The sequence below is a fragment of the Hemicordylus capensis genome, chromosome 2 (genome assembly GCF_027244095.1).
Source record: "Hemicordylus capensis ecotype Gifberg chromosome 2, rHemCap1.1.pri, whole genome shotgun sequence".
Lineage (NCBI taxonomy): Eukaryota > Metazoa > Chordata > Lepidosauria > Squamata > Cordylidae > Hemicordylus > Hemicordylus capensis.
The window spans coordinates 232735232-232758319 of record NC_069658.1 but is presented as its reverse complement, the minus strand read 5'-3'; the positions used below and the strand labels follow the sequence as shown (position 1 = coordinate 232758319).

At 48.0% G+C, this 23088-nt stretch overlaps 1 protein-coding gene across 7 annotated transcripts in view; it reads left to right on the top strand.

Moving 5' to 3' along the window:
• The window catches only part of LOC128347721 (major histocompatibility complex class I-related gene protein-like), a 33360-nt gene that overhangs the window by 319 nt on the left and 9953 nt on the right, over positions 1-23088 (top strand). For 3 of the 7 annotated variants that reach the window (XR_008317672.1, XR_008317671.1, XM_053302741.1), the window contains exons 1-5: positions 463-620; positions 8852-9130; positions 13889-14161; positions 16192-16476; positions 18666-18749. Coding sequence is in view for 2 of the 7 variants with exons in the window: in XM_053302741.1 (XP_053158716.1) it covers positions 542-620; positions 8852-9130; positions 13889-14161; positions 16192-16476; positions 18666-18749 (1000 nt within the window). In the remaining 5 variants the exon portion in view is untranslated. Of the gene's footprint in view, positions 1-462; positions 621-8851; positions 9131-13888; positions 14162-16191; positions 16477-18665; positions 18750-18817; positions 18966-23088 lie in introns of those variants that run through there. The other 4 variants (XR_008317674.1, XM_053302742.1, XR_008317675.1 and 1 more) reach the window with 3 other exon arrangements.

The following is a 23088-nucleotide window of genomic DNA, read 5'->3' as shown; positions in this document are numbered from 1 at the left end:
TATTCAGACTGAAACTGGGGCTGATTCAGCATGGCGTCTACACCTCTCCTTGATAGCTAATCAGGAGGGTGCACTTTGTTTAACCTTTAAACATTTGGATGGCGTTTTAGGAACTCCCCTTAATTTAACTCCTCTTTCTGGAGTTTGGGTTATTATTATGACATCTGGCTGGCATTTCCTGCCTGCAGTGCTCTACTACCACTGGGCTACAGCGCCTCCCTGTCCCTTTTGTAGAGAGTTCACACACGATCTTCTCGGCGCCCTATCGGAGAATGATTATTTTACTCACTGCTATCGTGCTGCTGCGTATTAAGTTCTCTTAATGCGCCTCATCCCTGTGAAGAACTTTCACTTTCAAGGGTTCCGCCTTAGCAAGATCTGCCCGGCAACCGATGATGCAATGTGGGCGACCTTTTCCGATTGGCCAATGCCTCCCTGAGCCACTCTTTCTCCACATTTCTCCTCGGGGAGCGAAGAGAGCGCCGCGAGAAAGAAATGTTCGACGCGGGGCCCCTTCCTCTACTTGGCTCCTCTATCCAAAATGAGGCGTCTACGGGACTGGTGCTTTTTGCACCTGCGGGCAGCTGTCCTGCTAGTGCTGCAAGAGCGGGGCTCCTCTGGTGAGCAACAGAAGGGTGGGGGGCGTTTAAATTGGCAGAGGAGGCGGGTGGGCTGGGATTTGTAGTCCGAGCTGAACTTGCTGCATGGGAGCAAGCAAGGCGGGAGAGAGACTTTCGTGGGCGAAGCTGCTTCAAGGGGGGGAAGAAGATGGGGCTGGATGGAAGAAATTGCCAGCGTGGTGTAGTGGTTAGAGTGCTGGACTAGGACCGGGGAGACCCAAGTTCAAATCCTCATTCAGCCGTGAAACTAGCTGGGTGACTGTGGGCCAGTCACTTCTCCTCTCAGCCTAGCCTACTTCACAGGGTTGTTGTGAGGAGAAACTCAAGTATGTGGTACTTGGGCTCCTTGGAGGAAGAGCGGGATGTAAATAATAATAATAATAAAATAAGGAACCCTTTGCAGGGAGGGATGCCTCTCCAGGGCTAGCATTTTTGGGGGGTGGTAGTGGTGTGTCTGTTTGTTTTACTTTTAAAATGCTGGAGTCAGCTAGGAATGAGCTTCAGCTGTCAGAGAAATGAGGGTCTGTGCATTTTCAGAAGGAAGAATGGGTGAGAGGCTTTTGAACAGGGAGAATAGACCCACGGCTGAAAGCAACGTGAAGTCATTAGGAGATTTATTTATTAAACTCTTTGTGTGTGTGTGTGTGTGTGTGTGTGTGTGTGTATGGGGCATACTCATGGTTAATCCCATGTGTGGCAGCTCTCATGAGAGTTTGCGATCAGCTGCTTGGATAGTGACAGGGATGGGGTGGGGGAGAAAATGGTGGCGGCAGAGGGCAGGTGGGCAAAGAAAATGGCGGCCAGCGGTCCAAAAACGGCAGTGGTGGCGGGGCAGAAGATGAAGACGGCAGACAGGGAAGTGGGGAAGAAGACGACTGGCGGGTGGATGGGCGGAGAAGAAGATGTCTTGTGGGCAGGCAAAAAAGTGGCAGTGGAGTGTGGGGGGAGAAACGGCGGTGAACTAGAGGTGCAGATGCTCTGCGGCCAGCCCAGCTAGTTGTTGTTGTTGTTGTTCAAAAAGTCCACTCTGGGTGGGTGGGTTGGGGTGATGGTACTACAGGGGCTTTCACACTTTCTAAACTGCCCCCTCATGAAGTGGTGTTAGTTCCTCCACGGCAAAAATCCCAGAAAAGCTGCGATCTACTTTCATTACTGTGGGTTATTGTGTGTGCTGAGTCTGCCGCCGCCGCCCATAAATCCAAATTTGACAGCAGGAGACATCTATATTAGGGTGTATTTTTAAAAACCTGCATTTTAAGAAGGAAGAAAAAAAGCTTGGGGGGCCAATTTAAGCTTTCCAGATGCTTTTCTTGTCCCCATCCCCACTCCAAAACTTGGGTATGAATGCTTAGAGGAGAATGTATATGGGGGGGGGGGGGGCTACAACAATTTCAATCAGGAAATTGGTGGAAAGGTTTTATCTCCCTCCTCCTTCCTCCAATGCTGTAGTTAAATCCATTTCAACGCCTCCCTACCCCTTCACAATACAGCCACTCTCTCTCTCCCTGGCGGAGGGAGTCCAGCGGCAGCCCATGTTCAGCCGCCACCGCGCCCCCCTCGCCCTGCATCTGATGTCAGACACGGGGATGTGGTTTAGCTCCCAAATGGGGCTGCGTGGTTTGCAGCGCCGCCAGAGATACTCTCCTTGCCTTAAAGGTGCGGCCCTGTTCGGGAGCTAGATTGGGGCCAGCGCTGTGTTTGCAGTGCGGCCAGGAGCAGCGGCGGGGAGAGTGTCTCCAGCTGCACTGCCGCTTTAACTCCTGAACAGGGCCGCACAGCCGCTTTCGGGAGCTAAACCATGCCCCCATGTCTGACTTCAGATGTGGGGGCTGTTTCAGGGCTGCGAGGCGTGGCCCCTGAGGGGCAGTGGCCCGGGTCCTTTGAACCCGGTCTCCCAATGGTGGCTCTGCCCCTGTGTGCGCTCTCTCTCTCTCTCTCTGTAAAAGAGAGAGTTCCTATCAGCTGATCTGCTGACTTGAGTCTGCTTTTTTTTTGGTCACTTACAGCTGCAGAGAAAGTGATAGCTTATCAGGCAAGCGGCTGCCTGCACGGTCTGCACTAGGTGACTGCCAAGACTCGCAGCTCTCCGCGGACAGGAATATGACAAATATTTATGTATCAGTTCCCAACACTTTCTCCAGCATCTTCCACCATAAACTGCTGGGTGCGGGAACTGTGGCTTATGATCCTCACAACAACCCTGTGAAGTAGATTAGGCTGCTGCACAATTCTTTTAATGGAGTTTTTTTGGAGGGAGAAGTAAACCAGAATTTTGGGGAAGGCTCCCCATCTCCTACCCCTGAACCATTATGATCACCTTGTCCATGAATACAACACATATTTATATACCTCTTTTCAACAAAAGTCACCAAAGTGGTTTGCATAGATATAAATAAAAATGTCTTTTTAAATTTTTATTAGATTTTACAATAACTTTTATATTCAATTACATTCATTTCCTAAATCTACACATAAATATATGTTGACTTCCAGCTCACCTATCTGCACGGTTCACAATAACTATAATATAGACCACTGCTATAATAATTCAAAATATTCAAACTGCATTCAATACTGCTCAATTTTTACCCACCTCAACCTGCTGCTATTACTATATTTCAAACCCTACTGAAAAGTCCATATTGGGAAAATAATTCTTTAAATAAAGCAAAAAAGGTTCCCAATCCTCTTTAAAGCATTCAAAATTATTATCTCTTATAAATGTTGTAAGCTTTGCCATCTCGGCGTATTCCAGAATTTTTATCAACCAGTCTTCTTTTGAGGGCATTTTAGCGTTTTTCCGCTTTTGCGCATAAACTGTCCTGGCCGCTGTGGTTGCATACATTAAAAATGTTAAATTTCTTCTTAGACACTCTTCTTGTATTATTCCCAGCAGGAAGGACTCTGGCCTTTTGAAAAATGTAATTTTGAGAATTTTATTCAGTTCATTATATATCATATCCCAAAAGGCCTTTGCCCTCCTACATGACCACCACATATGTAGAAAATTTCCTTCACATTCTCCACATTTCCAACATTTGTTTGAAGAATTCTTCTACACCAACGCTAACCTTTTCAGTGTCAAATACCACCTATACATAATCTTATAATTTCTTTTAAGGTATAACATGCAGTAAATCTCAAATCCGTTTCCCATAATTTTCCCCAAGCAGTCATCTCTATGTTATGACCTACATCTTAAGCCCATTTTATCATTGTCGTTTTGACCACTTCATCTCTTGTCTCCTCCAAAAGCATCAACTTATACATCTTAGAGACTAATCTTTCATCGTTTTCACACATCTCCTTTTCAGATCTCGAAATTTGATCTACAAACCCAACCTTAAGATCCTTTTTATAAATTTCATTTAGCTGATGATACTGAAACCAATTACTAACCATACTTTGTACTTCCCTCAAATTTTTTAATTTACAGCCCTTTTATTGAAAACATAACAAATTCCTATAAGTACCCCATTTAGATTGCATGTTTATCTCTTTAAGTGCCAAAGCCTTGATTGGGCTTTACCCATAATGGAGTTTTACACTCCAACCATTCTTTATATTTTACCCATACTCCCATCAGACTCCTTCTTACATAACGATTAAGAAAGTCTTTATGTACTTTGACTTTCTCATACCACAAATATGAATGCCAGCCAAACCTTCTGTCAAATCCTTAGTCTGATTTTTATATTGTAACTGTTTTATAAATGTTGTGAGCCATCCCGAGCAGCAATGTACTGGAGGGGCGGGGTATGAATGTTTTAAATAATAAATAAATATAGACACAGAAGTCACTGGAGGGATGGTGTGGTGGGGATGGATAGGGCCAGTTGCTCTCCACTTTTAAAAGGTGCCTCTTTGCACTTTGAGCAGGGGTACTGAGGAGTACTTTGCTCTTTTGGTAGTCCACTGAGTCTAGCAGCCGAGTTGTTGCTGCTTGTAAGACCCCCACCCCACCCCGCCCCGGGTCAACAGGTGGACTGTTATGGAGAAAAAACGCCTTTCCCCTGTGCAGTCTGTCACATAGCCAGCCTATGCCCTAGAAGTCACCAGGTCTGTGCTAGGCCCCTTTCCTGTTTACAACACATTGCCTCTACTAGTCTAAGAAAAGTATTAACACAAGCTCATTGGTGCATTCCCTGCTGTTTTCTGTTTGTTGATTGGTGCTTATCTGTTTGTATTCATACCAGTGACTGTATGCAATATGACTTTAAGCAATACTGATTCGTGTAAACAGCTGCTTCGTCAGCTATGATTGGTGCCTTTTAGAATCCTCAGCTTTAGTATAACATGTCTGTAAGTAAAGTAAAGTGTGCTGTCAAGTCGGTTTCGACTCCTGGCGCCCACAGAGTCCTGTGGTTTTCTTTTGGTAGAATACAAGGGGGTTTATCGTTGCCATCTCCCACGCAGTCTGAGATGATGCCTTTCAGCATCTTCCTATATCGCTGCTGCCTGATATAGTACCAGTGGGGATTCAAACCGGCAACCTTCTGCTTTTTAGTCAAGCATTTCCCCGCTGTGCCATTAGGTGTAGGCCATATATAAGCTCTCTGCCAAAGCCTGTGTGGTCTGCTCACTTCTTGAAAGAGAGACACCCGGCCTTAGGGATGTGCATAGAACCACGGAGGCGCGGTCCGGCATTGGGGGGGTGGATAGCTTTTAGGGGGGGTAGTACTTACCCCTCCCGCTGCTTTTCCCCCTCCGGCGCTCCATTTTAGAGCAAAGTTTTTGGGGTGGCAGCATTCCTCCCTGCCGCCCCTGCCCCTGTCGTTGCCCAGAAAAAGCGGAAGTTACTTCCACGCATGCGCCTGTTGCGGTGTGCGTGTGTCCGCCGCTTCCGCCGCACGCACACCGCACATGTTGCGTGCGCACGCCGTGTGTGACGTGTGCGGCGTGTGCATGGCAGTGATAGACACGCGCGCACCGCAACGGGCGCATGCGTGGAAGTAACTTCCGCTTTTTCTGGGCAACGACGGGGGCAAGGGGCGGCAGGGAGGAACTCTGCTGCCCCAAAAACCTTTGCTCTAAAGTGGAGCGCTGGAGAGGGAAAAGCAGTGGGAGGGGTAAGTACTCCCCCCCCCGCCCCGCGCTGGACCAGCCCAATTCCGAACCGCTTCGGAGGCCTCTTACATGGCCCCCGACCAGTTCCATGCACATCCCTACCCGGCCTGTCGTGATCAATAGAAGCTTGGACTTGATGGACAATGGTGGCCTCTGCTCATTAAACGAACCCAGAATCCCCAGAATTTCTCCCTCAATTGTCTCCAGGCATGAGGATCATCCGCTGCTCCTTCCAGAACCTTCCATCGTACTCGACTACTGGGTTGCTGCTGGGGGTGAGAACTACTTGGCGTTCCCCACATGCTCAGCTACTACATTGCTGTTGGGTGTGAGAGCCACTTACCACCCCTTCCACCCAGCCTGGCAGCCAAGTTGCCACTATGCATGAGGTCACTCACTCTGGCCCTCTACTGAGCCCAGCAGATGGGTTGCTGGTGGTGGTCACGAGCTGGCTTGCTGCTGCTGGCCACCCATCACCCCCTCTACCATGCTCAACCAGTGCACTGGCATGAGGGGGCCATCACCCGCCACTCACTCCACCATCTCCCACCATATTCCACTGCTGGGTGCGAGAACTATCTGCGACCATCTCCACCATACCTAGCAGCTGGGATGCCACTGGGCATGAGGCCTGCCTGCCACCTCCCTTACACGCCCCCCACCATAATGCCCAGCAAGTTAGCTGCTGGGCATGAAGAACAGCTGTTGCCCCCTCCTGGGAGAAGCCACTGCTAGCCTGTGTACAATACTGAGCTAGATGGACCAATGGTCTGACTTGGTATAAGGCAGCTTTCTGTGTTCCTCATCATTGTTGTGACTATTATTGTTTTCAAGAAAATGTACTTGAAGGTTAGGCTAGTAGAGAGGAATTGCAACATGCTTCCTATAGAGAATTGTTTCCTATGGGGTTAAAAGGGAAGAGAGCCGGTCTTGTGGCAGCAAGCAGGAATTGTCCCCTTTGCTAAGTGGGGTCCACCCTGGTTGTATTTGAATGGGGGGGCTACATGTGAGCAGAACGCTGCAAGATATTCCCCTTAGGGGATGGGGCCACTCTAGGAAGAGCACTTGCACACAGAGGATTCCCAGTTCCCTCCCTGGCATCTCCAAGATAGGGCCAAGAGAGACCCCTGCCGGCAATCTCGGAGAAGCTGCTGCCAGTCTGTGTACTGAGCTAGATGGACCAATGGCAGATGTCTATGTAATGGACAGCTCTGTTGAATACTGTGGCATGGAATGGAAAAGGTAGGATTCTGGAAAGCGGGGTGTTGTATATGGATTTGGACAGGGCCGGCTCTTGAGAGTAAGCAAGAGATGCATTGCATCGGGGCGCAGCTTGCTTGGGGGAATGTGCCGACGATGATGGAACAGAACTTGAAGAAGCAACAGGCTCAGACAGCAACAAACTCCTCATTTGCACTGCGCACTGGTTCAGGGCGCAGTGCAGCTTGCTGGAGGAGGGTGCCAAGCGCCAAAGGAAGAGCAACGCGCTGGTGTGTGTCCCTCCAACCCGATCGCATGCTGCTGGCACCGCTGTTACTGTGCGTCATGTGGACCTGCCTGGCGCATGCGTGCAGCATCCCAACCATCTCCCACCGGCACCTCCTTTGTCTTCCCGCGCTCCAGGCTGAGACACTGTGCTTGCTGTGACTCCCCTCTGAGCTTGTTGTGGGCATTTTGGGGGAAAGGTTTAAACAACAAGCAGCAGCAACCAACCAAACCAATTCTCTAGCCTGTGTTGTTTTCCTGCGTGCGGGTCCGACCATTCCCCTTCCCTTCTCTTGAGGGAGGAGCTGCCTGAGCATATGATATCAGACAGAGTGAAAAGCTGTGGAGGAGCTGCGCCCTGAAAGGAGCTGAAAACAGGTTCCTCTTTCCCTGCTCTTGAGGGAGGAGCTGCCTGCCTGAGCATATTATATCAGCGTGAGAAGCTGTGGAGGAGCTGTTGCGCCCTGAAAAGAGCTAAAAACAGGAGCGCGTGAGTGGGACTGGGTGAGGGTGAAGGAGCTGGGACTGGGAGCCCCCTCCCCCCCCAATTGCTTTGCACCACTGGACTAGCTGGATGGATAATATAATTCAGATGGGTTAAATTTTAAAAGGGCCACCCTTGAGATTAGCAAAAACTGGGTAAAACTAAAAGAATTATTTTATTCCCCCTTCTTGAGTCTGAGAACACAATCGAAAAAAGAAATATAAGATGGACACCAGCAACAGCCACTGGAGGAATGCTGTGCTGGGGATGGATAGGGCCAGTTCTGACTGATTGATTAAGTGCTGTCAAGTTGGTGTTGACTCTTAGCAACCACATAGATAGATTCTCCCCAGGATGATCAATCTTCAGCTTGGCCTTTAAGGTCACTCAGTGGTGCATTCATTATTGTCACAAATAAGTCCATCCACCTTGCTGCTGGCCGTCCTCTTCTTCTCTTTCCTTCAACTTTCCCCAGCATTATGGACTTCTCGAGAGAGCTGGATCTTTGCATGATGTGTCTGAAGTAGGATCACTTGAGCCTGGTCATTTGTGTCTCTAGTGAACAATTCTGGCTTGATCTGTTCTATGATCCATTTGTTTGTTTTCCTGACTGTCCATGGTATCCTCAAAAGTCTTCTCCAGCACCAAAGTTCAAAAGCATCAATGCTTTTTCTATCTTACTTCTTCAGGAGTATAATTATCCTATGGTGGTTTGTTGTGACCATGAATATTCATTTACATGCATTTGCACTAAACAATTAGCACTCTGACATTTACTCAACTAAGTTTACTTCAACTAAGGTTGAAAACTTAGTATAATTATCCCAGCCAAATCCAGTATAATTATCCCAACCTGATCCATTTGTTTGGTTTCCTGGCTGTCCATGGTATCCTCAAAAGTCTTCTCCAGGACCAAAGTTCAAAAGTGCCAATGCTTTTTCTATCTTGCTGCTTCAAAGTCCATATATTATATACATAATTATATTATATACCATGTTATGTATATACTTACATAAAATCTTTGTGTATTAAATTTTGAATACACACTAATTGTATTTCGAATTTTTATTTTTTACGATAACTAAGGGCGCTCAACAGAATGTTGCATCTGGGCGCCAGATCCCCTAGAGCCGGCCCTGGATTTGGAGGGCCCTGGGCTTCAGACCTAACAGTGTTGTTCTCTCTTCCCTTGCAGGCTCTTCCTCACACTCCCTGACCTTTTTCTCCGCACTGATGTCGAAGCCCATCCCTGGCACGCACCCATTCACTGCTCTAGTGTATTTGGATGACCAGCTTATTGGTCACTATGACAGCAACAGAAGAAAGTGTCTGCCTGAACCGTCATGGGCAGAGAAAGTGGAGGAGGAGGAGGATGCCCCCTTCTGGGACTGGTGCACGAAGGTTTCCCTGACGTCTGCGAGCAGTTTCAGAGTGGACTTTTTGAACCTACAGAAATACTACAACCAGAGCAGGAGTGAGTGGAGGGTGGGAGAGGCATGTGTTCCCCCCACTTCCCAGGGCAAGCATGGGGGGAGGTATCTCTCCTGGGGATAGGCCTTTTTTTCTCTTCACAAATTCACACCCATCTCCTCCCACCCCACAAGACTTCTGCCAGAGGGTGAGGAACTGGAAGGGGTACAGAAATCTTTGTTTCATTCTTAGTGGAAAGTATAGAAGGCCAGGGTGGAAAAATAAGAGCAGTCTCCAGGAAGCAGCTACCCCTGCCCCAGGCAGAGCGACGCTGATGAATTGGCAGCCTGCAGGCAGCACAGCTCTCAGGCAGGGCAGGAGAGAGAGCAGCAACCCAGGATGTCTCCTTTGGTGCTCCCCTGGCTCTTTAGGATGAGCCACTGCTCTTTAAGAGAAAATAGCTGGTTACTTTGGAGTTAAGCTCCTGTTAAAGAGAACAGGTTCAGCCTAGCTCTGTGGCTGAGTTCTATGGCTTATCTCTGGATTGTAAACAAAATAAGTCAGTCAAGAATGGAAGATCTTTAAGCTCACATGCACAGAGAGTGTTATGAGTGTTATGTAAATTCACTGTAGCACTTTCAGGGGAAGTGTGGAAGAAATGAACTTGGTCTGTGCTTAATTTAAAGTGAAGAAACAGCTTACACTAACGGCACTTGGTTTTTTGAAGATTTCCCCCTTAGGGAATAATGGAGATTTGAGATGGCCCCATTCCTCCCTTTGGGGTGTGCCTGGGCACCCCAAAGAGGGTTCTGGGGAAAGCCATGTTGGGCCACAACCCGCCCCCCCTCCGCAAGCCCCAAGCCCCAAGTCGGTGGGGTTTATGCCCCCCCCCCAGGAATTCTTTCGTTTCTGGCCTCTTTAATAGTCTACCGTGAATCCACACAGAGTGGATTCTTTGGTTTATATATAAGTAAAGCAAGTTCTTAATAGAGATTCACTGAGAGAACTTATACAGCAACCAAGGATCCATTTTGTGTTTGGATCCTTGGTTGCTGTATAAGTTATCTCAGTGAATCTCTATTAAGAACTTGCTTTACTTATATATAAACCAAAGAATCCACTCTGTGTGGATTCATGGTAGACTGTTAAAGAGGCCAGAGAAACAAAAGGATTCATAGGAAGAAAAAACAACAACCCATAAACACCACCAGTTTGGGGCATGCGGGGGTGGGGGGAATTGTGGCACAACATGCCTTGCCCCCAAACCCACTTTGGGGTGCCCAGGCACCCGCCAAAATGGGAAAAGGGCCAGCAGGGCTGCATCAAATCCCCATTGTTCCCTATGGGGGAAATGCAAAAAATGTGTTTTTTAAAAATTATTAAAAATCACAAGAGTGCCCAATTGCTTTGGGGGTTGGGTGGCAGTTGGCACCCATGGGTGCCTGGCACCCATGGGTGCCTACCACCCCACCCAGTTTTGTGCCACTAGCAAGCCACAGTCTAACAGGCAGTGATGCAACTCAGAAGACACCAAGATGAAAACAAAAAAACCCCACCACAGACACAGACCAGCTGTGTCCGCACAGCTGCAAAAGCAAGAAAACCAAACAAAAGACTACCGCTACAGCCACAAACAAACACCTGGCAAGACACACTACGGCACAAGGCAGCAAAGCCAACCCGGCACACAAACTGCAAAGAAAAAGGGTGAGGCAAAAGCACACCACACTAAATGAGAAGTTAAAATAACACACATGAGATGTTTTTCTGCTCTTCTCTTCATGCACGTGCACCTACAAGGAAAATCCCTCTCAGAGTGGCAGGTCCACCACATCTTTGCTGGAGGCCACACAGGCCCCAGACATGTGGTGCACCAGATCACGTAGTCGTCATTGGCGATGCATGTGTGTGCATGCTAGAACTAAACTGGAGAGGGAAAAGAAAGGGTGGGCCTATACACATTGTAAGAATATATCACACACAAGTATATTCACACATGCATCTATACAGCTATAGTATATACACACACATCCAACTATACAGCTATAGTATATATACACATTGTACAAATACATTATTTACAAGTGTATACACACATCCATCTATACAGTTGTAGTATTTAAACACCAACTATCTACATGAACCAAAGCTTCCAAAACACTAGCTACACAAAAGAAAGAAACCTCTAGCCCACACCACACACCCACAAACTCTTATACACACACATGCACACAACACTTCTACACATTTACAGCAGCCAGTTCTACATATTCACATATTTACACTTTTACACATTTGTAGTTTGACATTTTCACAAATCTGCATTGTGAAAAATGTCAAACTGACATGTTCTCTCCCTTTTCAAGATCTCTCCTCCAATGTGCCCCATGCCCGCCCCCGCCTGCCCGGATATTAAGTAGTCTACGCCCCTGCCTGATTCCTTTTTTCTTGCTCTCCCACCCACTGCCAGCAGGCAGCACATTCCTGCGCAGTGCTTTCTGCGGGAGTGAGCTGGGCAGGCAGAGTGGGATTTGTGGGTGGGAAGGAGTAGAAGGTCTGGCCCTCAGAGAGGCTGGGGAGCAGATGGAGGAACTATTCCAGAGTGTGAGTGTGTGGGTATGTAGGAGGTAAAGGCAAGAAGTGTTGTTGTGTGTTTCTGAGAGCTAGACAGTGGGATACTGTTGGAGATGGACTTCCAGTGCATCGACCTTTTGCACCAACTGTCCTAATGACCACTAGGGGCATTGGGAGTAGAGACAGTGAGTCAGGGTCTCCCTATCTGTCCCTACTCTATGACCCCTGAACTGACTCTGCAGCGCTTCCTATGCTGAGTCACAATCCTTCCTTTCCTCCTAGAGAGCAGATGGAAACATCTCTCTCTCTCTCTCTCCTTACCTATCCACTATGTAGTCCTTTAGATTAGATATAGGTCTTTCCTATCCAAGTGTATTTAACCAATAAATATTTAGTATTTAGTTTTACAAGGATCTCCATGTGTTTTCTCTAAACAGCTGCAATATCTAAACTATCCTCGGCTACCTACTCTGTGACTGGAGTGTGTGCTCATTCCTTAGTGCTCTGCTGTTTTACCTATTGTGGGTAAAAACCAACAACCTCTAACAGATACAACGGTACCAGGGGTGTTGGGCCTGTCACAGGGGAGGTGGTCAGAGGATCTAATGAATTTAGAAAGGCTGGGGACATGATTTCCTAGTTTGGGAAACACTGATCCAGTGGGAAAGTCTAGATTTGGGTTGGCCACATCTCAATAACATATGAAACTCACTAAATAACAAGCTGCCTGAAAATCTGATGAACTAAATTCTTCATTGGATTATATTATCCAGGCTCCTTTCTAGCAGCATGAGATTATTCCAGGATCATAAGAACAGCCTTGCTGGATCAGGCCCAAGAAGGCCCATCTACTCCAGCATCCTGTTTCACACAGTGGCCCACCAGATGCCGCTGGAAGCCACAGGCAGGAGTTGAGGGCATGCTCTCTCTCCTGCTGTTACTCCCCTGCAACTAGGGAGCCAACAGTGCCATTTCATTTGCACTCACAAGTAAAAATAGTGCTGCTGTGCTGTGATTCAGTGACTGCCTTCAATGTACAAAGCTGCTATTGTTGGTTTGAGAGGTAAAAATGTCCATGCAAACACACATCCCACACACCTTTCTTCTTTTTATTCTAGCTTGTAGGGAATGAAAGAGTCTGAGATGATTTCTATAAAAAGTAGAATGGAAACTTCACTGCAAATGTAAGCTTACTGTGTCACAAAAGTGAACATGTAAAACCAGTGTGTTGTTAGGGAACAGACTGAAAATAAAACAGAGCGTATGATAATGCTATCATATAAACACATGGTATTGCCATAAGAAAATGTTTTAGAAGTCTGAAAAGGGCATCTAAAATTATCAAGATGTCATCTATGTTGGGAGTTCCCAACCCCAACACTTTTCCTTCCCAATAAATGGCACCACCCCTGAGATCCCCCCCCCCCGAGACTACACTGTTAGGAATGAAATATTTCTAATAGATTTTTAAATTAGTGTGCTCGCAAAAGAGAAGTTTATTTATTCATTCATTCATTCATTCATTCGATTTCTATACTGCCCTTCCAAAAATGGCTCATGGTGGTTTACACAGAGAAATAACAAACAAATAAAAGAACAGTTGGGAATTTGTGGGATTCAACTACAAATGCTATTCATTTTATCTACAATTTATCACACACACACACACACACACACACCCCTCTGGCATTTAGGTATACTGCCTCTAAGCATGGAGGTTCCACACAGCCATCATGACTAACAGCCAGTGATACTGCTCAGAGAATTTGTCTATCCTCTTTTAAAGCTGCCACATAATGGCGCAGCACGGAGGTAACTTACCTAGGGAGCAAGAGGTTGCTGGTCCGAATTCCCAATGGTAGGTTTCCCAGACTATGGGAAACACCGGTATCGGGCAGCAGCAATATAGGAAGGTGCTTAAAGGCATCATCTCATACTGCATGGGAGGAGGCAGTGGTAAACCCCTCCTGTATTCTACCAAAGAAAACCACAGGGCTCTGTGGTCACCACGAGTCAACACCAACTCAATGGCACAACTTTACCTTTACCTTTTTAAAGCCATCTGAACAAGTGGTCATCATCGCATCCTATTGCAGCAAATCCCACAAATTAATTACAGAAGTGCTTTCTTTTGGCTATCCTGACTCTCCTTCATTTTTTAGTATTACGATAGAGTAGTATAGTATAATAGTATTACGATAGACCCTATTCTCTCTCTGATAGCTTCACTTTGTGTGTCCCCTTCCAGGGCTCCACATCTGGCAGCGCATGCACGGCTGTGCGCTGAGCGGGGATGGACTCCGAGAAGCCCACTACCAGTATGCCTATGATGGGAGGGACTTCCTCAGCTTGGACATGGAGACCCTCACCTGGACAGCAGCAGATGTCATGGCCCAGTTGGTCAAGAGGAGGTGGGAGGCTCATCCTCTCCTCACTCAGAACAAGAGATACTTCACGGAGGAGAAATGCGAGTGGCTGAAGAAGTTCTTCCAGTATGGAAAGGAAGCTCTGTTGAGGAGAGGTGAGGATGGGGTGTGTGTGTGTGTGTGTGTGTGTGTGTGCGTGCGCATGGGGTGGGGGGGAGATTGTGAGGTGATGTTCCTTTATACTCCTTGCTTGCATCAATCCTATATATGCCGCTGAATGAGGTGGAGGGATGTGGGTCTGTGCCACTTCAGACTGCAGGTGGGGAAGATCCAGAATGGTTTCTGCAAAGCTCATTCCTGCCTCACTAACCTTTTGCAGTACTTTGAGAGTCAATCCACAGGCATGTGGACAGAGGTGAATGGGTTGACATTGTGTTCTTGGAATACCCAAACGTTTTCCACCAAGGTCCCCATCAAAAGCTCTTGAATAAATCCAAGCAGAGCCCTCTTCACATGTTATGTCCAGCAGTCATACAATGAGTGTACCGTGTGCACAGGCATAGATCTGTACACAGGCGCTGTTATTCCTGGAAAGACTAGGAGCAGTTTCCTGGAAATGACGGCACATACGTGAATGCTCCTAATTTCCAGGAAGCTCTTGCCCCAGGAGCAGCCGAGGTGCTCGGAGTGAAGCTGTCTGCAAGCAGCAGAACATCAAGTAGGATCCAAGCCTACCTGCACCTTGCAGTTGGGAAGAGACACTGGGTGAAACGGGAGGCCCAGCGTCGCTCTGGTAGCCACTGCTGGGGGTGGGTGGGGTAGAAGGACTACTGGCTAATAGTGTGTCCCCACCCCGGCAGCCATCCCCTTGGCTGCGGAGCAGCTGAAATTTACAAAAACAAATCACGGAGGTCCAGGGGGAGGCAAGTGGCAAGTAGCGGGAGGTTGGGTGGGGCGGGGTGGCTCTTTCCACCTTTCTGTCTTTTTAAACTTTCTCTCTCTTTCTTTCTCTCCCCTCAAGCCTGTCACATCGCTTTTTCCTTTTTCTACCCCTCCTCTTTTCTCTCTGGTCAAGCCTCCCCATCTCTCTCATCTTCCACTGGTGGAGTTTGTGGTGAAGGATCAAAACCGTGTGTGGTGAAGGATCAAGGGGTAATTTTAATCAAAATTTCAGAGAAAAACTTTTCTTAATTTTCCCCTTACAAGTGCTCCATATTAAGTGGGGTAATTTGTATGAATGAGTTCAAATCCCCATTCAGCCATGAGACTTGCTGGGTGACTCTGGGCCAGTCACTTCTCTCTCAGCCTAACCTACTTCACAGGGTTGTTGTGAGGAGAAACTTAAGAATGTAGTACTCTGGGCCACTTGGAGGAGGAGCGGGATATAAAATGTAAAATAAATAAATAAAACCATGTAATTAAATTCATTTTAATGTCACTTTAATCCTGATGAAAGAGGGAGAGTAAGATCACTTTTTCTAAAGAGAGAATTTTTCTCTGAGTATCTCTGATGTGCAGAGATGGAGATTTGCAACCCAAATTATTCTTTTGGAAGATTCGGAGAGGCTGAATCACCTAGAGGTGGAGGCCATTGTAGGTTTGAGGCTTGCCTCTTAACATTTGATCTCATTTGAGGTTTTTGTCCTCGGGACTAATTCACTTAGTAATGGGAAATAGTTTTTGTGCTTGTGAGGAGGAGATTGCTCTGCTGAGGGATTTCTTTATTTATGAATACCTTTAATTTCCTGGGGAAAGGCTCCTTAGTATATGCATACCAAAGCAGTTGTAGTTAATTTCCTCCTAAGATCTTCCCCAGTCATTTGATTTACGGGAAGACCTGTAAAGGTCTTTGGCCTTTTTGTTATCCGTTTCCAGCAGAGGAGAGGGTCACTGATGCCAAACATTCTGTCACATTCCATTGCAAAATCTCTTTTTCTGTTTTTCGGTGTGCCAATTTGGACCTGGAAAAGTCCTGGTACTGCCTGGGAGACCCATAAGCATATAGTTCTGGCTGGGAAAGAGGGTTACGTTTAGGAATTGCGTGTTTGTGATGAATTCAAAATTTAACACTATAAAACTTAACATTTTATCAACATGTCTTTTTAAAAAATCAAATTTAAATTTAGAAATCGGCTTCTATTTTTAATAAACAATATTTGTTTTTTATCCACCCTGATTCCCACAGAGCCCCCAGTAGTGAAGGTGAGACGCAAGGCAGGCTATGATGGCTGGGAGACCCTGATCTGCCGGCTCTATGGCTTCTACCCCAAGGAGATAGATGCCACCTGGAGGAAGGACGGGGAGGTCTGGGAGCAGGAGACATTCCGCGGGGGCATCACTCCCAACTCAGGTGGGACCTACCACACCTGGCTCAGCATTGAGATCGACCCCAAGGACAGGGACCAGTATCGGTGCTACGTGGAACATGATGCCCTAGAGAAACCTGTTGACTTGGCCTGGGAGGAGCCTGGTGAGAGACTGCAGGGAAGGGAATGCTCTTTTGTGGGGAAGTGGCCGATAAAGGAGATCGGGAGGAAATGAGGCAAAAAGAACACACAATGTATTTTCTAGATTCATAATAGACCAAGTGCTCAGTGTTCCCAATCTCTCTAGAAATGGTTTTGAAGTAAATAGTACCCCAAGGATACTACGAATGTCCTGTATGAATCTGCTGCTGGGGTAACAACTACCCCAAGTTTTTCGTATGTGGAAAAAATATAGGGGTTGCATTAAGCATGGTGCCAGCTGCAAAGGGGAAAAATCCATGCCTTATTTACAAAGAAAATAAAAGTAACAAAGGTGGCATGGGGGGGAACATGTCACCCTACACTGTTGTTGGTGCTACAGATACAGCAAAGTTATTGTGTGTTTAGCATCTGTGCTCCTTTTCCCAGGAGACATGGAAATAATCAGTTCTGATATAAGCATGTGAGGACATAAATAGTGATTGCAGTATTACGACAGCATGTTGTGCAGTCAATCTGATCCCTAGCATTATTAAGTACATAGTACTTTTTATTTTCTCAGGCATTGCAATAGGGGTTGTCCATACTACAATATCTGTATTAGGAAAAACTACAATTTCAGACATTATGACAAGAGGGTGATGGTAAATGAAATATTACAGGGCACTTAACTTCATTAAGGTTGCTTCTGACCTAGAACATGCAGTTGCAGAACACTGAAGAAGAAAGGTCCCCCCCCCTTTTCAAACAGATATGATCCACCCTGAGTTCAGCTGAGGGTTAAGGTCAAGCCTGATCTATGTAGGATAGGAAGCTGCCATATACTGAGTTAGACCATATGTCCATCTAGCTCAGTATTGTCTTCACAGACTGGCAGTGGCTTCTCCAAGGTTGCAGGCAGGATTCTCTCTCAGCCCTATCTTGGAGATGCCAGGGAGGGAACTTGGGACTTTCTGCATGCAAACATGTAGATGCTCTTCCCAGAGCAGTCCCATCCCCGAGGGGAATATCTTACAGTGCTCACACATGTCTCCCATTCAAATGCAAACCAGGGTGGATCCTGCTTAGCAAAGGGGACAATTCATGCTTGCTACCACAAGACCAGCTCTCCTCCCATAGGTGGCTGATAATAATCTGTCATCCTTGCAGGAAGAGGCACGTGGAAATGTAGATCCCCCAGAAGCTCAACTGGTAGTAGTCTATTTGGCAACCCTTGATAGTCTAGAACAGGGTTTCTCAACTTCTGGTCCGTGAGGAGTTGAGTGCCAGTCCATGCTGGTCGATGAGGAATTAACCCCCTCAAAAAACAATTTTGAGCTGGTGGGGGCCACCACCACCACTGAAAGCTTTCCAGAGATCATTTCTAGGAGTTCATTTCTTCCTCTAAATGAATGCAATCCCAGCAGCGAGGCCTGCCTGCCTAGAAATGAGCTCCAGAGAGCTCCCGGCAGAGTCCCCCACCAGCTCGAAATTGTTTTGGGGTGCCTGGGGGTGGGCGTGAGGGGGGGTGACCCCTTTACTTACTACTGGTCCAGGAAACTGTGCACAAAGGATGTACTGGTCCATGACTCCAAAAACGTTAAGAAACACTGGTCTAGAACAGGGCTGCAAAACCTTGGCCCTCCAGCTCTATTTGGACTCCAGCTCCCATAATCCCCAGCCACAGTGGCCAATAGCCAGGGATTTGGGGAGATATAGACCAACATCTGCAGGAGGGCCAAAGTTGGGCAGCCCTGATCTAGAACATGATGGTGGCACATGTGGAACATGGTGGTCTTCTGAAGCCTCTGGACTTGTCCTGGGAGGAGTCTGGTGAAAGATTGCAGGGGAGGAAGGGCTGGTCCCTTTGCAGGTAGGAAGGTGGGATTCCTGCCGATGAATTTTCATCCAGGGAGGAGCAGGGGTTCAAAGAAGAAGGTTTGTGAGATAACACAAGCATGCTCTACAAGGAAACTGTTGATTAATGTCAGTTGAGGCCTTTTGAAAGGAAGACAGTTTACAAGCTTCCCTGAAGGCTGTCTTGGGGGGTTCTGGTGGATCTCCCTGGGGAAGGAATGCTGCTCTTTCAGGACCATCCAGAGGGGCCTGGTGAAGTCCCAGTTTTGGTCTCAGTGCCACCCACTCAAGTATTTCTACCTGAGGCCTTGGAGAACTACATACAATTTGAGTGAAGAGATGTTTTGTCCCATTTCAGCCTCTGTGTTTAAGGGGTTCATTGTGGGAGCCACAGTGTTTGTGACAGCTGTTCTGCTGGTGGCTGGGATCATGTTAATAATCGGTAAGTAAGCTGTGGATACACTTGCTGGGTCAGATGTGTGAGTTTTTCTGTGTGTTGATTTGGAGCAGGGAACTGGCTCTTGGCTCTTTGTTCTTTGCAAAGTGCCATGTCGCAGAGATGGTGCCACACAAACAAACGAAGAAGGAAGAAGGGAACAGCTTGGGTGGGGCACTGACTGCTTTGCTGTCTTTTGCTTCTGCCCCACCTCTCCTCCAGGTGTGTAACATCTCCTGGGCTGTTGCTGTGCTGGGGCTCCTGCCACTATATAGGGCAGGCTGGCCCAAGGGCACGAGCCTCTTGGCGCGAGCTGAAGGGCAAGAGCACAAGGGCTCTTATCCTTGTGGCTCTCCGGCTTGCGCCAAGAGGCTCTCGTCCTTGTGGCTCTCAGCCGTGGGGCGAGCTGCCCAGGGCCCTGAAGATCTCTCCCCTTCTGCGCTGAGGACCCTTCTCTCTGCATTTAAGAAGCTAGCAGGAGATGTACAAGTCTGGTTCTTGTTTTTATTAAGCCAAGAAGCTGTGGTGGGTTAGTCTGGGGAGATGTGTCTGGGTGAACAAAAAAGTGGTTCTGGAGTGGGGGCGGCAATATCACAGGTAGCGGGCAGAGGGAGGTATGGCGGTGGGAGTTGGGCAGGCCGTTACAGGGGGAAACGGTCCAGCCAATTGAGGCCTGTTCCTTTTTCCGGCCCTTCTCCCAACCCTCTGACCCTAGGGAGCTCTGAGAACACTCCTTCGAGGATTAGGGTGCTGCTGCTGAATGCCAGGTCAGTTAACGCAAAAACATCTCTCATCCACGATTTGATTGTGGATGAGCGTGCTGACCTGGTATGTGTGACGGAGACCTGGTTGGATGTGCTGGGCGGGGTTGGTCTCTCTCAGCTTTGTCCTCCAGGTTTCCAGATCATTCAGCAGCCCAGCCTCAAGGGTCGGGGAGGAGGCGTTGCAGTCATCTTTCGAGAGACCCTCCCCGTTTCCAGGTGCCCGGTCAGGCAATCTCAGAATTTCGAGAGTTTGTCCTTGAGGGTGGGCCTCCGAGATAGGCTGGGGATTCTGTTGGTGTACCGACCACCCCACTGCACTTCAGTCTCCCTACCTGAGCTGGCGGGGGTGGTCTCGGAGGTGGCCTTGGGTTCCCCCAGGCTTATTGTTTTGGGGGATTTCAATGTCCATGCTGAGGCCCCCCTAGTGGGTGCGGCTCAGGATTTCATGGCCTCCATGGCAACCATGGGCCTGTCTCAATTGGTATCGGGCCCTACCCATGTGGTGGGACACACTCTGGATCTGGTTTTTGCCGACTGGGAAATAAATGATCTGGAGGTGGGGGAATTTGAGATCACTCCCTTGTCATGGATAGATCATCACCTGGTGGGGTTTAGTTTGACTGTTCCGTCTGCCCTCTGCAGGGGTGGTGGGCCGATTAAGATGGTCCGCCCCCGGAGGCTTATGGATCCGCTTGGATTCCAGACGGCCCTCAGGGAGTTTCCAGTGTCCAGAGCTGGTGACCCTGTCAAGGCCTTGGTTTATCTCTGGAATGGGGAGATGGCCCGGGCTGTTGACCCGGTTGCTCCTAAACGCCCTCTCCGGCTTGGTGGAGCCCGTTCTGCTCCTTCGATTTCCTCGGAGCTTAGGGCGATGAAGCAACTCGGGCGACGGCTGGAGCGACGCTGGAGGAAGAGTCGCCACAAATCCAACCGAACACGAGCTAGAGCCCATTTTAGGGACTAATCTGTGGTGGTGGGGGCAGCGAAGAAATGCTTTTTCTCCGCCTCCATTGCGTCTGCTCAGTGCAGACAAACAGAGCTGTTTCGTGTGGTAAAAACCTTGCTCCACACATCCCCCCAGACAATGGGGGAGGAGTCATCTACAGCTCTTTGTGATCGGTTTGCCTGTCGCTTTGCAGATAAAGTCGCTTGCATCCGTGCTGACCTGGACTCCAGAGTTTTGGCAGTTCCGGCAAACGTGCCTTTGGTACCATCTGGTCCCGTTGTTTTGGATTCTTTTCGGTTGGTGTGGCCTGAGGATGTGGACAAGATCCTGGGCAGTGTGTGGGCGACTTCGTGCGCTCTTGACCCTTGCCCTTCATGGCTAATAAAAGCTGCCAGGGAGGGGACAGGCAGATGGCTGGAGGTGATCGTTAATGCTTCAATAAGGGAGGGCAGGATGCCATCGTGCCTTAAGGAGGCGGTGGTAAGACCACTATTAAAAAAGCCCTCCCTTGATCCCTTCAACCTGGATAACTATAGACCTGTGTCTAACCTTCCCTTTTTGGGCAAGGTGATAGAGCGTGTGGTGGCGTCCCAGCTGCAGAGGGTCTTGGATGATACGGATTATCTGGACCCTTTTCAATCTGGCTTCCGCTCCGGATATGGGACTGTGACTGCCTTGGTCGCTCTAGTGGATGACCTACGCCGGGAACTAGACAGGGGGAGTGCGTCCCTGTTGGTTCTTTTGGACCTCTCGGCGGCATTCGATACCATCGACCATGGTATCCTTCTGGGCCGCCTCTCGAGTATGGGAATCGGAGGCACTGCGTTGCAGTGGTTCCGGTCCTTTCTTGGGGGGAGGGTCCAGAAGTTGGTGCTGGGGGACTACTGCTTGGCCCGGTGGCCGTTGGCCTGTGGGGTCCCGCAGGGATCAGTCTTGTCCCCCATGCTGTTTGACATCTACATGAAGCTGCTGGGAGAGGTCATCCGGGGACTTGGACTGAGTTGTCAGCAAGTTGCAGATGATACTCAGCTCTATCTCTCCTTGTCATCTGATCCTAGGGAGGCGGTGGATGTCCTGAATCGGGGGCTGGAGGCTGTGATGGGTTGGATGTGGGCTAACAAACTGAAATTGAATCCAGATAAGATGGAGGTACTGTTGGTCAGTAGGAGAGCCAATCGGGATGAGGAGATTTTACCGGTTCTGGATGGGGTTGCACTCCCCTTGAAGGAGCAAGTACGCAGCTTGGGGGTACTACTGGACCCGGCTCTGCTTTTGGAAGCTCAGGTGGAGGCGGTGGCCAGGGGTGCCTTTGCACGGTTTTGGCTGGTGCGCCAGCTGCGTCCCTTTCTTGAGAAAGCAGATCTGGCCACGGTTACCCACGCCTTAGTCACGTCGCGGCTGGATTACTGTAACGCGCTCTACATGGGGCTGCCCTTGAAGAATATCCGGAAACTGCAGCTAGTGCAAAACGCGGCAGCGAGGGTTTTATCCAGAGCTTCCCGTTGGGAGCATATCACCCTCATTCTCAAAGAGTTGCACTGGCTGCCAGTACGTTTCCGGGTCCAATTCAAGGTGCTGGTTTTGACCTTTAAAGCCCTTAACGGTTTGGGCCCGGGGTATTTGAGGGACCGCCTGCTCCCAAGGGTTGCTGCCCGCTAGACGAGGACATCTGAGGGGGCTCTGCTCCGGGTGCCGACAATGAGGGAGGCCCGGCTGTCATGCACTCGGCACAGGGCCTTCTCTGTTGCTGCTCCTAGACTCTGGAATGCTCTCCCAGTGGCCATTCATTCCTCAGACTCCATCACGGCTTTTAGAAAGCTTTTAAAGACTTGGCTTTTTACCCAGGCTTTTACATAATTGTTTTTACTGCTGCTTCGGTGTGTTTTTATCTGTTGTCTTGTTTTTTATGCTTGTTTGATATGTTTTTAGCTTGGTGTTTTTATTGCTTTGCTTTTATTGTATGTTTTAATTTTTGTAAACCGCCTTGGGGTTTTCTTTTAACGAAAGGCGGTATAGAAATGTAAAAATAATAAAAATAAAAATAAAATAAATGAAGTGCGGATGGCACAGGTTTCCTGGCCATCACTGAAATGATGATTGGACACAGATTTGAAAGTACCTGTAGATGATCTGGTCTACCCATACTCTTTAGAAGTGAGGTTCTCTACATTTGATAGCTAAATAATCCCCTGCCGAGGAACCTACAGTATCTGGATCCCATTATCCACATTTCTGGGGCACTAGTATCTACTTTGGCCTCTGACCAAATTTTCATCTGGATTATTTGAATTACAGCATTTGCATCTTGCATAAATGCCATCCTTACATTTAAGAGACTCTTTTTGCTTTTGAGCTCTCCTTCTTAGGGAGCTGGGAAGCAGATGATGTCCTGACTTTGATTGTCGTCTCCTCATTTCCTTTCTTTTCCTCCAGGAAGCTTTTGTCATGAGTTTCCAAAGTCTTAAGTATGCCAAATCTCAAGCTGCCATTTGTCTTTAAAATTTTAAATTTTGATCTTATATATATATATATTTTAAAATCTTTATAATTGTATTTTGTATCTTCTCCCTCCCTCCTTTTTTGGTCTGTTATGATTTAATCTGTTGTGTGTCTTTATCTCATGTTTTATTGTTGT